This window comes from Equus przewalskii, chromosome 14 (genome assembly GCF_037783145.1).
Source record: "Equus przewalskii isolate Varuska chromosome 14, EquPr2, whole genome shotgun sequence".
NCBI lineage: Eukaryota > Metazoa > Chordata > Mammalia > Perissodactyla > Equidae > Equus > Equus przewalskii.
This window is the reverse complement of record NC_091844.1, coordinates 18295912-18312324: the sequence shown is the minus strand read 5'-3', so window position 1 is coordinate 18312324 and position 16413 is coordinate 18295912. Positions and strand designations below refer to the sequence as shown.

General features: G+C 53.1%; 1 protein-coding gene across 9 annotated transcripts; it reads right to left on the bottom strand.

Moving 5' to 3' along the window:
* Positions 1–2328: 2328 nt before the first annotated feature.
* SFTPB (surfactant protein B) lies at positions 2329–11974 on the bottom strand. 9 transcript variants are annotated; one of them, XR_011525931.1, is made up of 11 exons: positions 11557–11958; positions 11081–11208; positions 10666–10737; positions 10157–10282; positions 9396–9539; positions 9069–9158; positions 6205–6388; positions 5885–6045; positions 4908–5177; positions 4295–4379; positions 2329–3387 (listed from the first exon to the last, which is right to left on the bottom strand). XR_011525931.1 is itself a non-coding variant. In XM_008529268.2 (11 exons), exons 1-10 carry the CDS (start codon positions 11618–11620, stop codon positions 4317–4319), a joined length of 1113 nt encoding a protein of 370 aa, XP_008527490.2. In that variant the 5' UTR covers positions 11621–11974; the 3' UTR covers positions 2329–3387; positions 4295–4316. The 9 variants fall into 9 exon arrangements, 6 of the variants coding, with proteins under 6 accessions (XP_008527490.2, XP_008527489.2, XP_070428308.1 ...); XR_011525932.1 differs by having other exon boundaries at positions 2329–3339; XM_008529268.2 differs by having other exon boundaries at positions 4908–4988; positions 11557–11974.
* Between the last annotated feature and the right edge of the window lie 4439 nt (positions 11975–16413).

The window sequence follows — 16413 nt, the reverse complement described above, 5'->3', positions numbered from 1 at the left end:
CACTCTAACCACAGATGAGAAAGAAGTGAAATTCGTGCTTTCTTAACCAGAAATCACAAAGGAGAAGATAGATACATAGAAAACATATCCTAAATCTAAAAGACATATGATAGATAGAAAATTTGCAACATATAGGACAGTAAATAAATGAGTATACCTGATATACTCGTTTACTGGAAAGATAATAAAAAGAACACTCCAATGGAAAATCAGACAAAAAACCCAAATAGAAATTTCATGAAAGATCACATACAAATGGCCAATAAACATGTAAAAAAAAAAATGTTTACTTTTACTTAGTAACCAAAGAAATGCAAATTAGAATAACCAGAGAGGTCATTTTTATATTTTAGATTAGCAAAGATTTGAAAGATTGCTATACCCAGGGTTGATGAGAGTGGAAAAGAGACACTTGTTTACTATTGCGATGGAAATTGGTGTGGCTGGTAGAGGGGGCAGTTTGGTAATACATCATGTATTAAAGGTAAAGGTGTGCATAGTTTTCATCCCCCAAAATTTTTTGTCTTGGAATTGATTCTAATAAATAGAATAGTAAACAAAGATAAAGTGCCAGGATTCTTATTTTTCACAACATTGTTGATAATAATTGTTTTAAAAAGGAAAGCGCTTATATCAAGAAAGTCAGCAGCAAGTAGCAGTAATATAAGTATCTACATTTGTTGACCTGGAAAGGTTATTTTTAAATGAACAGAGCAGTTTTCAAAGAAGCATGTATAGAATGTTCCCATTTTTGTAAATCTGTTACATCTCTTTGTATATGTGCAGAGAAAGGCTTGGAATGATAAATAATGTTATAGTGATTGTGTTTTGGATTTTAAATCTCAGTCATTAATCAGGGGGACAAAACGTAACTGTCTTTATTTCTCTATAACTGAACTCATTTGGCTCATTAGCCCCCAAAGCTTAGTAATTCCATTTGAAAATAACTCCATCCCTTGTTGTTTAATACGCAGCCCCTCTTGGATAAATAATCACAGAATCCTCCTTGCCTTTTCCCTGGGAATGATTTACCAGTTGCCCTGTCATGAGGAGGATGTCATGACTGGTCTCCCTGGTCCTCCAGGTCTCCACTGAAGCGTCGCTCGTCTTGCCTTATCTCCCCCTTGTGCTGCCATTGGCTACACATGTCTGACTTTTGCTCCTCTCAAGGTCCGCAAAATCTGTCAGTGCTTTGTCTCCAGTCACGGGGGCTCTCGGGGGCTCGCCGTCTTGTCCAGAGCTGATTCTGACAGCCCCCTGGGCCGTGGGCTGTGATCGCTCTTCTGTGTCATGCTGGGGGCGCTCCCTGAAGAGGGCCTCCGCCTGTCTGTTTAGGTCCCTCTCTGAGGCTGTGCTCTTCCCTCTGTGGTGTCACGTTGGAGGCAGCCTTCTCTAAGGGACTCTTGTCCTCCTCACACCACACCCTGGAAAGTGAAGATCGAGTCCCTTCTGCTCTTGGGGCCTCACCCCTTCTGGGGCTCCTCCCTCCCCACCTTCCTCTTGGGATGCAGGATGCTGGGCGCGTCTCAGGGACCCTCTGAGTCTCAGCCCTAGCCACTTCCTGCCACTTCTCTCCTCCCACCAGCTGGTTAACTCCTGCTCTCCTTTTGAGTGAAGCCTCTCCTTCAGGCCTAGGCACTTCATCTTCCCAACCAGCCATTTTAAAGAATTTAAAACACTCTTCTCTCAGGGACTTGGGGCTTTTTGAAATGGAAATAATGGCTTTCAAGACAGCAGTCTGCTATAGATTTACAAAAATTTACTTAAAAGTTCAAATTCAGAGGCCAAGAATTTGTGTGCATCAGCCCTACCCCAGGAGCAGGTTGTATAGAAAGCTTTCCCTGGTGCCTGAAGGTGGAGGTGTGGGGAAAATGGATTGAAAACGTCTAGCTCAGTGTCAAAGTATACATCCTTCTATAGTTCTCTCCCAGGACTGGGAGGGTTGTGGGTGATTTCCACTCTTTTTTGGTCTGCAGTTTCTGAATTTTCTACGAGAAACACATTTCTTTTATAATAGGGAATACCACAAAAGTTCTTTTATAAATAAAGGAACTCTTCCAGACATTTAGGTCTTTAATGCTAAAGGATTCTTTATCTGTTTTTTGGTATGTTTTGATTTTTTGTACCCTGACAACCTCACCTTGTCACAGTGAGTGGACTCTTCGGGAGAGGGGTAGGTAACAGGTGGGGGCCGGGCTGGAGGCACTTGTAAGAGGGAGAGGCGATGTGGGCGTCTGCTTCTCCGTCAAAGGGGAGAGTGAGGTGGGCTCCCAGTGGCTCCCTTCAGAGTGAGGCTGCAGCTGCTGCAGCATCTTAAAGGACAGTGTCTTTTTCTTTTTAGTACAAGGAAATAGGACTTTATTAGCATTATTATAGGCATTGCATTACATAGGAACTGATTCAGAGCATGCACAGCCCCAACTGAGCTTTGAGGAGATAAATCATAGCAGAAATTGAATCACCCTGCAATTTCTAACAAAAGTTGGAAGTTCACCTTAGAAAGACATAAAAAAGGAAAACCCCTTTTTACATCTTAAAAGTGACAGCTCTTCAGCAGCAGCAGATTTCAGATATGAAAATTTGCCCGACCACCTTCCCACCATGCCTGAACACTGCCATGTCCTCTCTTGACCACGCCAGGGATTTCCTGATATTTTAAATAAGTTTAAGGATTTCATACGCTTAGCTTTCATGGTAACTTACGTTCCCATTTTTTTATTCTTCTGAATTTTAAATTTTGTGAAAGTGTTAGCAAAACAATCGTAAAAGCTAGTATCTTGTGCACATGGAGATGGGAGTGAGGCAGGGCCACCGTCTGCCCTGCTGTCCTCCTGGGCTCGGGTGGCCAAATTCCCCTCGGCCCAACCCTGAGGGGCTGTGGAGCTGGGCTGGCTCCGGTCCACTGTGAAGCTGGCCCAAGCTGGAAGCCCCACCTCTGGCAGACCTCCTCCAGAAGACGCTGCCCTACACCCGGAGAGGACGGAAGTGACTGTGGTTTCAGGCTGTGGTTAGAGATAGCACAGACAAGACAGACACTGGCCTGAGAGCACAAGCTGTGGGTTCGTGGCCCACCAGCTTAAGGTCCTTTTGAGGAAAGGAGGTGGGGACGGTGAGCATAGCAGTGAAGGCTTCTTTTCAGTGGGGGCAGGGAACGTGAGGAGGAGCTTTGTCATGTGGGAGAGCTCGAGTCCTGGAGACCGCTTCACTTGGTAACCTCTTTGCTGCTGAGGAGAATGAGGGCCAGAGAGGTGGTGGCATCTCTTGGCTGGGGACCCGTGGTCAATTGATGGCAGAGTTGGGACCAGAGCCCAGGCCCCTCGTGCCAAGCCACTGCTCTTCCTGTTTCAACAGGGATGAAAGGCTCAGGTCTTCCTGGTGCCGGGAGCCCTGCTCATCAGTGGGGGAGGGATAACATTAAACAGGTCCCTGTGGGATGGGTCTGGGTCGGGGCAGACATTTCCTCCCCACTGCCTCCCACAGAGACTTGTGATTCTAGGAGGGCTCCTGGAGGGCGGGGGGCTCCCTGTTTTATTCACACCTCTAGTTCTTGTCCCTAGAATGTGGCCTGGCCACAGGCACTCACTACATTTTTTTTAAAATGAGCGAAGAAGTGAATAATGACCATTGCGTTAGGGGCTTGCTCTGAGCAGAATTGTAAAGTCAACCAAGTTTGCTCTGGGGCACTTCGAGCCCACTGTTGCCATGTCTGTCCCTCTCAGCGTCACTTCCCTGCCCTGAGGCACCTGGTCACAGAGGCTGCATCTGACCCACCCCTGCATCCTAAGGTGCTACCTCTGACTTAGACAATGAGAGGGAGAGAGAAATGTGTCTCAGGAGGGAGGAGTCAGATGATGGCGGAGTTCCTGGCATCTGAGGGGATGACACTTTGGGCAGTGAAGTCTGATGTCCCCTGAGTTTCAGGAAAGTTTGGCCTTGGTCTGAACACATTAAATACTGAGGATCAGGGAGTCCGGAGGGTGAGCTGTGAAGGGAAAGCCTCAGGCAGGAGCTGAAGCTCTCCTGAGGGCTGGGACAGGGCAAGGAAGCTGAGAGCTGGGCCTGGCACTGAGGGCAGCAAGGATTCTGAGGAGAGGGAGTGGGTGGGGTCTGAGAGAGGTCACTCTCGTGCTGGTGCCGCCAGGGGCCCTCAGGAGCCTTGAGTTATAGCCTGTGAGGAGGATGGAGCAACCAGCAGCAGTGGCTCCCGCCTCCTGCTTGGGGAACAGGGGCCCTCCTCTGATGGGTGTGGGATGTGCTCCCTTCAACCTCCCCCCAGTTGGGAGCCTGGACTCACCTGGTACAGCTTTGAGTTCTCATCAGAAGTGGGGGCTGCCGACACACTGGAGAGGACTGAACGTGGTTGCACACACCCCCAGGGCCTGCACAGAGACAGCATTCGGGCCTGAGGCCTTGAACCCTGCTCCCATTCCAAGCTCTGAGAGGGATGGGGAGGCCTCTCCTGGAAAGGAGAGCTCTCCACCTGCCACCTGGTGGGTACTTTTGGTGTAACCTGGTTAACTCCTTGGGTGCTCCGAGCCCCGGCCTTCTCGGTTTAGAATTGGAGAAGATGGGATGCTCGCCCCAGAACCCCCACTGTGCACCCACTGCCAGGCACACACTGCTCTGTGAACAACCTCCATCCCATAATGTGCATCAAACCACACTCCTTAAAGCTGCCCCCTCCCTTCCCATACTGCTCCTTTCCATTCTTTTGTAGCCTTTTCTTGACCGCTCTGAGATGCCTTTTCTATATTAAAGCAGTGGGGGGCACCTCCCAGGCCTAGGCCTGTGCTACTGGGGCTGCTCTGGACCCAGAGGAGTGGGACCTCTGAGGATCATGCACCAGAGAGGGTGGGGCTCTGGGAACTGAGGAAGGTGCTAGGACCAGTGGGCAGGGGCGGGCATACCTGGCAGGTGGCATGGGCAGCCCAGCCCCTGGATGCCAGGGTCTGCAGCTGTGGCATGTGCTGCTCCAAAAATTGCTCACACTGAGGAAGGAGACAGACAAATGGATGTGGGGTGGACCGGGCCCACTGCAGGACTCTCCTGCCTTGCCGTCCTGGTCTCTCCACTTATCTGGATCACTCCAGGGCTCCCCCTTGACCCGCTGTAGGTCCGGCCATCGGCCCCCTCTGAGCAGCTCAGGCTATAAGTAAGACTGAACAACCCTGTGTGGGCTGAAATGGAGGGTTTCTGTCGGGAAAGCCAGGAACGTTGGAGATGGAGGGTCTTGAAACCCAGGCACAGGGGCTGAATCTTAGCCCCCACCTTCCCCTCCTCCCAAATTTCAGTCCTAGAAGAAACCTTCAAGCTCATCTGGTCTTTGAGATCTGGTGTGGTAGGCAGCAGGGAACCCTGAAAGTTATGGAGCAGAGGAGTACCCTGCGGAAGCTGCCTCCTGGGAAGGCAGTCAGCAGGCTGGCCTCGGCATCGTACGTTAAAGGGAATTCACTGTCATCGGCTCTGAGTACTGCGACTCTAGGACCTTCGAGCCCAGCCTTCTCCTTTTGCAGGTGGGTTTGTCCCCAGTGAGTCACAATGGGAGGAGGGATGGGGCTGGGACAGGACCAGGACCCTGGAGAGAAGGCCAGGCCCTCTCCCGCTCCCTTTGGCCCTGGCCCTTGGCATTACTCGTCTCCTGGTAAACTGGCCACGCTCTTTTTCCATGAGGGAGGCCTGCGGGTTCTCCCAGCCCACATCCTTTGTCCAGAGGTGACTCCTGAATCGAGCAGGTTTTGCTCTGAGTCACAGTCCCACCGTTGTTTGGCCCATGTCCTGTCTGAGCTCCTCAAGGGCAGAGGTCTGGCCCACCCTGTGAGTCTCTGGCTGGGAAGCCGTTCTCAGCTCAACCCTCCACCCGCCCTGGGTCCTAAGTTCCCCACACCTTTTGCCTGTCCAGCCAGGAGCCGAGGCAGGCCTGGCGCATTGCCTGTGGCATGGCCTGCGTGCTGCTGTTTCTTGCCTGGGTGGTCACAAACAGGCAGAGCTGGCACTTGGAGTCTTGTGATAGCCATTTTCCCGGCAGGGACCCTAGAGCGGTGAGGGCTAGAGAGAAAACAGTCAAGGCTGCCCTGCAGAGGTACTCAGTTTCCGTTCTTGCTGGTGTGGTGCAGGGGGATAGGAGAGGGATAGGGTGGTGCAGGGCCAAGGGAGGGGGCAGAGGATGAGACGGACAGTAGGCAGGGGCTGGGGCGGCAGGCTCACCTGGGCCAGTGCCATCCTCGCTGGAGCACCTGAGGACGAGGCCGCAGACCAGCTGGGGCACAAAGCGGCCCAGCAGTGCGTCCAGAAGGATGACAGTGTAGCGCTCGGCCAGGCACTGGCAGATGCCACCCACCACCAGGGGTACCACGTGACACACCTGGGCCACAGCCACGGCCAGCACACCCTGGGGCGGGGGTCGAGAGAGGGCACGGTGGGACCTTCTCTGGCAAGATCTACTCCGTGCCCACTGGGCATTTCGTAGACTTTCTTTTGTTCCCTTCTCAGAGGGTAAATGATTATGCTGTTTACAGATAAGGACACTGGACATCAGAGAGTCCAGGGACTTGCCCAGAGTCACAAGCGAGTGCTGGAGCCAGGCTGGGGGTCCAGCTCTGACTTCAAAGGCTCTGGAATCGCTGAAAGTGGCATAGCTAGCCCACAGAGGTGGGCATCCCAAGGCCACCTGGCAGCCGGGGGCAGAGATGGCACGTGATCTGTGTCTTCTCCCTCCTGACCCAGGGCTTGCTGTGCTTCCCCACAGGTGGCCTCACTCCTGTCTGTGGCTCCCAGAGCCAACCTGTCCCTGGTTGCAGGAGTCCCTGGGGGAAGCCGGGAGTTTCCCCACCTGACCTTGATTCCAAACACAACCTCCAAGGTGAAGGGCAAGGAGAGAGGCAGCAAGCATGCTAGCTCATTCCTTCCCTCCTTTATTCACTCAACCAACTTGTAGGAAGGACCCATGTGCAACAGGCTTACCTTGGCCCGGCTCCTGCTTGCAGCCCCCACTGTCTCCCAGGGCCAGCAAGGTTGAGGTGGGAGCTGGGCACAGGGAAGTGCAACTCTCTGGGTGTGATGTGTTCCAGATGGGTACATTTCACCCACCTGCTGGCATTGGAACCCACACTCTGCCTCCCCTCCTGCTACAACGATGATGGATGAGTGATCTTTGCTCTGTCAAAGGCCAGCCTGTCCACTCATGCACTGGTCCCCCCAGCTCCCCCTTCACAAGTGCTTCATCCCTGCATTATCCTCTCTCTTCTGCCTCATTACTTCTCCCATTGGCATATAAACATGTTAAAATAGCTTCTGTCATTAAAAAGCCTCACCCATCTCTGTTCCCCTTCCCAGAAAAACTTCTTGAAACAGTTGTCAATACTTGCTGCTCCATTTCTTCCCCTCCATTCTCCCTGGAGCCCACTGCATTTGGGCTTCTGTCCCCATCATGCTTTCAAAACAGCTCTCGAGGCCCCCAACAACCTCCCTGTTCCCAATCCCCTAGTCCTGCCTTGTCTTGATCCAGCAGGAGCTTTCAGCCCAGGTGACCACTCCCTCCTCAAAAGGGAGGGAGAACTTTCTCCTCTCAGCTTCCGTGGCATCACACCATGGTGTCCCCAACTTCATTGGCTGGCCCTCCTTGGGCTCTTTTGCTGGCATTTCCCTCTGTTTGACCAGGACTCCTCCTCCACCCTGGCCATACCACGTCCCTGGGATGGACCATGGATGATCCCACTCTCCCCTGGATTTAAATCTTGTCCATAGCCAGAGACTCTTAGATTGATATCTCTGCCCCTGACCTTTCCCCTAAGGCTCGACATCTCCTCTTGCATGTTGTACTGCCATCTGGGGCTTAGGACTCGGAGAGGGCTTCTAGCCATGTTATTTTTCTGCCCAAACCAGTTTCTTCTCAAGTTTACCCATCTCAGCTGGTGACATTACCAGAGAGCTGGTTGCTCCAGCCGAAGTCCATGAAGTCATCATGGATTCCTCACCTGTCCTCACTCCCCAGGTCCCACCTATAACCAAGTCCTGTTGAGCCACCTCCCAAACATATCCCCAGTCCACCTCTTACCTCCACCCCTATCTTCTCTCATTGAGATTGTCTGCAATAGTCTCCTAATTACTCTCCTTGCTTTCATTCTTGCCTCCCATCTGCCCAACCCATCCTTCAAACAGCAGGACAGTGATCTTTCTAAAGTGCAACTCAGACCATGGCATCCCCCAGTTGAAACCCTTCCACAGCTGTAAATAGCATTGGGAATAAAGTCCAATGCTTCTTAACTTGACTTAGACATTTGCACATGGCCTGGCCATGCCTTCCCCTCAGGTCCCTTCTCCGACCACTCTCCCTGTGGCCCACCTGCTGCAGCCATGCCGGCTTTCTGTTCCTCTGGCTTGCCAAGCTCGTTCTTCATCGAGGCCTGTGGCCCATAAGGGTCTTGTCCTCTAGGTCCCAGCTTAATCATCACCTCCTCAGACACTCTTCTTGACCAACCAGCCTAACCCCCTCTCCCGTCACTGTCCCTCACTTCATATGTTTTAATTCTCTGCTCTGCCTTTATCACTATCTGAAAAAATCTCTCCTACCACAAGGCAAACTTGGGAAAGCGGAGACCTCATCGGCTGCTGGAGCCCTCCTTGACCAGATGGAAAGGGCTGGTGGGTCAGGGGCTCTCCTCACTGGGCCCCATTTCAGGGCGGGGGAGCTCTGGGCTGACGGGGCCCTCGGGCAGTGGTCAGTACAGGTCCGGAAGACTCCACATTCGGCGCAGGCGGGGATGGGGAGACCATCTGTGGAAGTTCTCCTTTTGAAAAATTAAAGCAGCTTTTCTAGAGAGACCACTAGGATTCTTCTTCATCAGATGGTGAGCCGCCGGAGGGCAAGCCTGGGTCTGGTCCATTTTCGTACTTTGACGCCTGACATAGTGCCTGGCACACAGCGGGGGCCTGACATTTGTTGAATGTACTCTAGGCCTGGCACCTACTGGGGACAATGCACCAATGGGTCCCCTCCTACTTCTGGCAGCCAGCTGGCCCCTGACAGGGGTGGGGGAAGCTGGACCTCTGGGGGCCCCTGGACGCCTCACCTTGGGAATCATAGCTTGGACCCGCTTGATCAGAGTCCTGCAGAGCCAGCAGAAGGGGAGGGGGATGGGAAACCGCTGCTCAGAGAGATCCTGGGGGAGAGAATCACGGGCGGAGGCTGGGCTGGGCACGGGAAAAGGCATCCTCCGGGCTCTGCCTCCCCCTCCCCTTGTCGCTCCTGCCTTAGGCCCTGCCTGGAGTTGCTTGTCCCCTTCCCTGCTTTGCCCCTCCCAAGGCCCAAGTACTCATGGGCCTCCACTGTGGCCCTAGCTCTCTGGATCCCCACCTATCCAGTGTGAGGGGCCAGCAGTGTGAGGGGCCTCCCTCACCAGTGTCTGAGGCCCAGGTATCTCTCCAGGCAGCTCGGGGAGGACCAGCTTGTCCAGCAGAGGGTTCAATCCCTCTGGCTCCAGCCCTGGCTCTGGACGCTCAAGTTTGCACAGGCCCAGGTACTTGCAGATGGCCCTCGGGTTCTAGGGCACAATGCAGGGTGAGGGGGTGGTTAGGATGCGGGAGGGAACCCCATTCCTGCTCAGGCTGCTCAAGGACTCAGAGACTAGGGCCGCTGGCTTTGGGCCTGGAGTCAGGGGAGCAGGCCGGGTGGGGGCTGTGGTTTAGAGCTCTGTGGTGGGTGTGGAGGGAGACAAAAGGCAGAGATGGACCAGGTGGGGACTTCGGGGCGGGTGTCTGGGAATGTGTGTGAATGAGCGTGAGCACGAATGTTTGTGAGAATGAATAAGTGTAAGCATGAGTGTAAGTGTGAGTGTGTAACAGTGTGGGTTTTATGTGAGACTGAGTGTGTGCTATGTGTGTGACTGTGTTTACTTGCGTGAAGGGTATGAGGGGGTGTGTGGCTGTTTGTAAGTGCACAGGCCCACTGTGTACAGGTGAGCAGATGGGGCTGTGATCTGGGGACCTGGCTGAGGGGCAGTGTGTTTCCTGGGCTGGTTGTGGGCAGGGTCTGTGTGTGTGTGTGTGCGTGTGTATGTGTGGCGGGCTGGGTGCTGTGTGTGTGGGTAACTCTGGGCGTGGGTAGGCATGGGGGGCTGTGCGGGGAGGCAGGTTGGAGGCGAGGTCCGCGGGCCCTCACAATCTGGCTCTGGAAGTAGTCGATGACCACTGGGAAGTAGACATCCAGCATGTGGTGGCACTGGGGCACGAGCAGCTTCAAGGGGAGGACGTCACACTCACGCTCCAGGAACTTCCGCATCGTGTCCTGGGAGGCAGATGGGAGCCAACAAGGACGGAGAGGGGACCATCAGCTTGTCCTCTCTGAAGTCTGCCCCGTCCCTGCATGCAGGGCCACCAGCTGGCAGACTGGCCACCCTTCTCCCAGGACCGGAGTTCAGAGACTGCCAAGGAGTTAAGTACACTCGGGCACAGGTAGGGCCCCTTCTCCCTCAGGAAAGATGATCTCTACCTGTGCTGCTGAGCTCACTGCCAAGGCCCTCTCTGGTCCAGGAGGTGCCTGGAGTCCCCAGATGACCCAGGCCTCACCCTCAGCCTGGAAATGGCCTCTTTATGGGGCTAACCTCTTCTCCCTGCTCTGTCTCCCATCTCTTGGCCCAGAAACTTTATCCAGGATCTGGGCCTCATCACCTGGAAAATGGCCTCCTTGGTCATATTGGTGAGGATGCGGACAATGTCTTCACATTCCTGGCACAGATCATCCTGGAGAGGGGGCCCAAGGTGGGGCACATGAGTGACAGGCTCCCAGCTCAGGTGGGTGAGGCTCTTTCAGAGACTGACAGGGAATTTCAAAGCACAGGCAACTGCCGGCCACCCGCAATCCCATCCCATCCCATTTCAACCCATTCCATTTTAGCCCATCCCATTCCATCCATCCCTTCCCATCCCATCCTATTCCATCCCATCCCATTTCAACCCATTCCATTTCATCCCAGCCCATCACATCCCCTACTGGGGGTTCTAATTCTCTCAGGACCATCCAGAGCATACCCAGTTCCCTCTGTCTCAAACCTTTGGTCCCCATGCATGCTCAGGTGGTACTCACTGGTCCTGCGTGTCCCCAGACTTCCTGTAGGCAGTGCCCCAGGGCTTTGCACTGCAATGCTTGCTCCAGGCTTTGGCACCAGAACTCAGTGCCCTGGGCACAGGCCAGCGATGAGGTTGTCCAGACAGCTGCAGTTTGGAGCCAAAGCAACCTTGGGATCCAGGCCACACCTGGTGCTCTGACCTCACCCATCCTCCAAACCCGATTTTACTGGGAGCACATGGCTGTTAAACATGCAGGAGTCAGATAGCTCTGAGTTTCACCTGCTCTCGTGCCCACCAGCTGTGTGACCTTGTGCCAAGCCCTGGAGCCTCTCTGAGCCTCAGCTTCCTCATTTTTAAAATGAGGATAATGCACAGACTAGGCACAATGCCTGGCATGGAGCCAGAGCTCAGTAAGAAGTGGAGGTGGCAGCGATGTCCCCTCCGCACCTGGCCCAGCTGGGAGGGAGGTGAGGAGAGGCTGGGGACACTCACCAGAGCCTGGGCCACAGAGTGTGGGGAGCAGCAGCAGCCACAGCAGCAGGTGTGACTTGGCCATGACGCCTCCACAGCCTGGACACCCTGCCTGGGCCCGGGGCCCTTATAGCTGGGGGCGGGGCCAGGGCTCCATGGGAGCAGCAGGACCCAGTGTTTGCCTTTCCCTGAAGGACCCTCCAGGGACTTTGAGCCCCAGCTCTTCCCAGCACTCCTGCCTGCCTGCCCCCACTCCTCCCTGTCTCCTGCCCTGTCCTGCTCTCTGCCCCCTCCCCTAACTCCCATGGGCCTGGGCTCCTGGCTCCTTCCAACCAGGGTGCTTTTGAGCCTCCATATCTGGCCCGATCTCTCTGGGATCTGGGAGGGCAACTGAGGCAGGGTCAGGGCGGCCAGAGTGATCCCCCTCCCATCTCCACCCAGGCCTCTCAAGCCTCCTCTGTTCTTGTGCAATGCCCTCGAGAGCTTCCTGCCTGCTCTTGACCCAGGGCAAGCACCGGAGGGGCAAACCCAGGACTCTCCTAGGCCACCCACTTCCCACTCCCTCCTTATACTTTCCCTCAGAAAATGCCTCTGGTTCTGTGGACACATGGCTGGCATTAGTCAGAGGAGCGTTTACATGAAACAATGAAAATACCAAAATGCCCCAAGAATCTAAGACAAGGATGTGGAGGCTGAGATTTCCAGAGCAGCTCTCAGACAGCGATGCTGCCTGTGTCCCCTGGGGACCCCTCCGGGGTAGGGGCCGAGGCACAGCTAGTGGTTCAGGAGAAAGAAACTGTCCTCTGCAGCTGCAGAGTCTCTCAGGTCAGGCCCTACGGAGCAGGGCACGTCCAAGGACAAGCTCACCACCTGATAAGGGCAGACGCTATGGTGAGCGCAGGGAGTAGAGCCTCAGCTCAGCGGCCACCACCTTGGTGATCAGTTGTTCTGATTGCTGAGGAGCCCTCTCCAGCGGAGGCTCACAGGCCTCTGTAGTCCAGGAAGTGCTCCGACACTCATGCCGTGGGCGGGGCAGGAATTAGTACCGTTGGACACAGGATGCTCAAGTGACATCCTTGAGGTCACTCAGGGATTCATGTAGTTTCTGTTGGCCTCAAGCCCTTGTCAGTACGACAAACACAGTTGCCATCCTGGGAGTTGACCGAGAGTGTGTAAATGTATGACGGAAGATTAGCAACCCGATGGCTCGCATACAACCTCAGGAGGGTGGAAGCGGGAGGTGCTTACAGTTTAGTAAGTGTTACACGAATGAGCTGAGCTGGAGACAATCAAGTTTGGACACAATCAGGACTGACTGAGCAGCAGAGTGGGGGTTCGTGGCTGGCTGTGAAACCAGGGTCAAGTTGCTTTAACTATACTCAGTTGTCTGTTTGCAAAAGTACTTAGACAAGCCCAGCCTATAGATAACATCTGTGACGCTGGGGTCACCGTGGTAACAGGTACTTAAGTTTTTCAGGACCTGAGAGTGGACCGCTTGTCCAGTTCAGGCCGGTTAAGACCACTGACTCATCAACTGGGCCTGAGCAGGTGACCAATAAGTGACCTCCTGATGTCAGGGGCCCGAAAACTCCACCCTCAGATCGTGCTAAAGCCACCATTTTGTAAACATGCGTCCTGTGAAGAGGTAGGAAGCTTGACTACGTTTGAGCAGACCATCAGTTACCCCGCTTCTCCTCAACTCCAACCACCTATCCTACACATCAGACCACCCTGCCCTGTATCCCATGACTATCCCTAATCTTCATTTTTCAGGGAGGTAGATTTGAGATTTGTTCTCCCATTTCCTTGCTTGGCTGCCTTGTGAATAAACCCTTTGTCCGCTGCAAACTTGCCATCTTGGTGGTTGACTTTTTGTGAGATGGGCAAAATGAACCTGGTTCAGTAACAGCTGCCTCCAGCAGTTTGTTGGTCAGAGGGGTTTAACTGCTGTAAGAAAGAGCCCTCAAGTCCAGTGGCTTCTGTGACACAGGTTTATTTCCCACTCACACCATAGCACAGAGCAGGGTGGCTTCGGTTGGGGAGGCTCTGGTCCACACAGTCCCTCCGCAGCCCAGGTTCCTCCCTCTGCTTGCCCGGCCATCGCCCAGGCCTCAGAGTCCTCCCCTGACCCTCTGCATCTGGCCAGCAGGGCACAGAGAGAAAGAGTGGGAGATAGTGAGGGAGGTTTTGGGGGCCAGGCCTGAGAGTGGCGTCCCTCAATTCTGCCTTCAGTTCATTGGCTAGAAGTCAGTCACCTGTTCCCACGTAACCATGGGGAAGCTGGGTGATGCGGTGTTCCTGTGTGCCCAGGAGGGAAGGGAAATGGAATTGAACGCACAGCACTGTCTCAATCCACCAAACTGAATACCACACTGTGTGTTTATGTGGGGTTTTCTGGGTAGTGGGTCCACGGCTCCCATCAAATCTTCAGAGAGGGATTGGCATCTCCACACTGTTGAGAGCTTCCATCCAAGAGCATAAAATAAAAGAAACATAAAAAGCCAGCTGTTGGCAGAGCTGCCCCTGCCGTGGGCAAGGAGAGGGGCCTGCCTCATGGTCCCTTGTTCCCCTTGCTCTCATGCCACCCTCACCACAATCTCTGATTCAAACTTGGCTTCCTATGGGGCATGGCTATGGGGAGAGCCTGCACAGATCTTGTATGCAGCAGGCTGTCCTCCTGGCCCATCTACTTCTCATTCTAAATGAATGAAGAATCATTGTGAAGGAAAAAAAAATCTATTAGCCACCCCAAGGCCCGAGAGCTTTATTAACTTGAGTTTGTTTATAAGAGATGGCTCCCCTCCTGGTATGTGGACAATTTGACATCTCTGAGGGCCAGTTCCTCGTGACCAAGCTACAGGACTCATGCTTCCTTCCTACCACTACGTCCACAGCTCACCACTGTCTACACTGCACAAGTCTGCTCTTGCCTGCCGCCAGCAGCCCTCACAACATTCCCCGAAAAGGAAGCCCCACGGACTGCCTCCCTCCAACCCCCTGGCTGGTTGGACCAGGAGTAGACACCTGACTCGAAAAGAATCAATCCGTGGGCTTGGCTGAGCCAATTGGACTTTGAATTGGGAGCTAAGAGCTGAGCCAGCCAGCAGTGGGGTGTTACAAAGAGGATCCTCGACTACTTAAATCAAAGTGGCCTGGAGCAAATCAAAGCCACACTTTACACCCTCTAGGATGGCTATCATGAGAAAACAGAAAATAAGAAGTCTTGATGAGGATGTGGGGAAATTGGAACCCTAGTGCATTACTGGTGGGAATGAAAAATGGTGCAGTTGCTGTGGAAAGCAGTTTGTGCAAAATAATTCTTCAAAAAGTTGAATATAGAATTATCTTATGACCCAGTAATTTCACTTCTCAGTGTATGCCCTGGAGAATTGAAAACAGAGACTGCAACAGATACTTGTACCCCAATATTCATAACCACATCATTCACGATAGCCAAAAGAGGAAACAACTCAAGTGTCCATCAACAGATGAATGAGTAAACAAATGTGGTCTAGCTATACAATGGAATATTAGGTGGCCATAAAAAAGGAATGAAATTCTGACATGTGCTACAACATAGATGAACCTTGAAAACATGATACTCAGTGAAATTAACCAGACACAAAAGATCAAATATAGTATGATGCCATTTACGTGAGGTACCTAGAATAGTCAAATTCATAGAGACAGAAGCTAGGTTAGGGTTCCCAGGGGCTGGGGGGAGAGGAGAATGGGAGTTAGTGTTTAACGGGTGCAGAGTTTCTGCTTGGGACGATGAAACACTTCTGGAGATGGATCGTGGTGATGGTTACACAACATTGTGACCATACCAAATGCCACTGAGCTGTACACTTAAAAATGGTTAAACTGGTAAATTTTATGTTATGTGCATTTTACCACAGTTAAAAAAAAATTGAGAAGGAGTGGGAAGGAGAGAGAGAGAGAGAGAGAGAGAGAGGGAGAAACAAGCCAAGCTGGGGGTGGACCAAGGTTTTGTTTTTCTTTTTGATTGTGGGAAATGTGTGGCTTTGAAGTGTAGGACTTGAGAGAACTGGGGGCTGAGACAAAAGGGGATCAGTGAGGTGTGGTCACAGGTTACAGACTGAAATCTCTTTTATATCCTTTGAGAGAGGCAGGTGAAGAGCAGAATTCCGTTTAATCCCATCTGTGGTTTCAGGCCGTGCTTCTGTGATGTGGCGCGCTCTGGGACTGAGGCCTCAGGGCCTGTGGCTTTCCTCCCTTCTCCACCCCAACTCTTACTTGAGTTTATTGGAATGTAGTTTCTGGTTTGGGCTAGGGCCCACGGGAAAACAAGACAAATGCCACCTTGGGAGGCCTCATGGCAGCCTTCTTAGCATAGTTCTTTTCTTACTTTCTTTCAAAAGAAGGGATCTCCCCCAGGGAGGAGGAAGGAGGGCGAGGAAACAGGGTTTACAAAGAGCTTTCACTCATTCACACATTTGACCAAAGTGCAGTTAACGATCTGGAGTTGGGACCATGGTGCTCACTGCCCTCATGGACTTAAAGTCTCTCCAGGACCACAGATGAGGAATCAGAGTAGAGGCATCGCCCAGGTCCCTGGGGAGGGGGGGACTCTGTGGGGCATGGGACAGCTGAGCAGAGACCTGAGGAAGCAGGAGTTGGCCTAGTAAGAGGAGGGGTGGCATCGAGAGAGGGATCCAGGCAGAAGGACTGGCTCATGCAAAGGCTTGGGAAAAGAGGGTGTCTGGGGCTGGACAGGGATTATTCTGTCCCCATTTGCTGGAGGGGGCAAGTGAGGCCGCTTCCCAAATAGTGAGTTCAGAATGGCAGGGAACTCAGTGGGCAGCGATGGCCAGCCCCAAATCTCCAGCTCCCTGGTCTATTTCTGAGCAGCCC

Bases quoted from the DNA above. Each gene is read 5' to 3' on its own strand.
- SFTPB (XM_008529268.2), bottom strand. From the start codon at position 11,620: ATGGCCAAGTCACACCTGCTGCTGTGGCTGCTGCTGCTCCCCACACTC. The intron at 4,989-5,884 runs GTGTGGGGAACT...CTCCTTCCTCAG, and splicing joins CCTGGCTGGACAGGCAAAAG to TGTGAGCAATTTTTGGAGCA. The intron at 4,380-4,907 runs GTATGCCCGCCC...GTCTCTGTGCAG, and splicing joins CTGCCCATGCCACCTGCCAG to GCCCTGGGGGTGTGTGCAAC.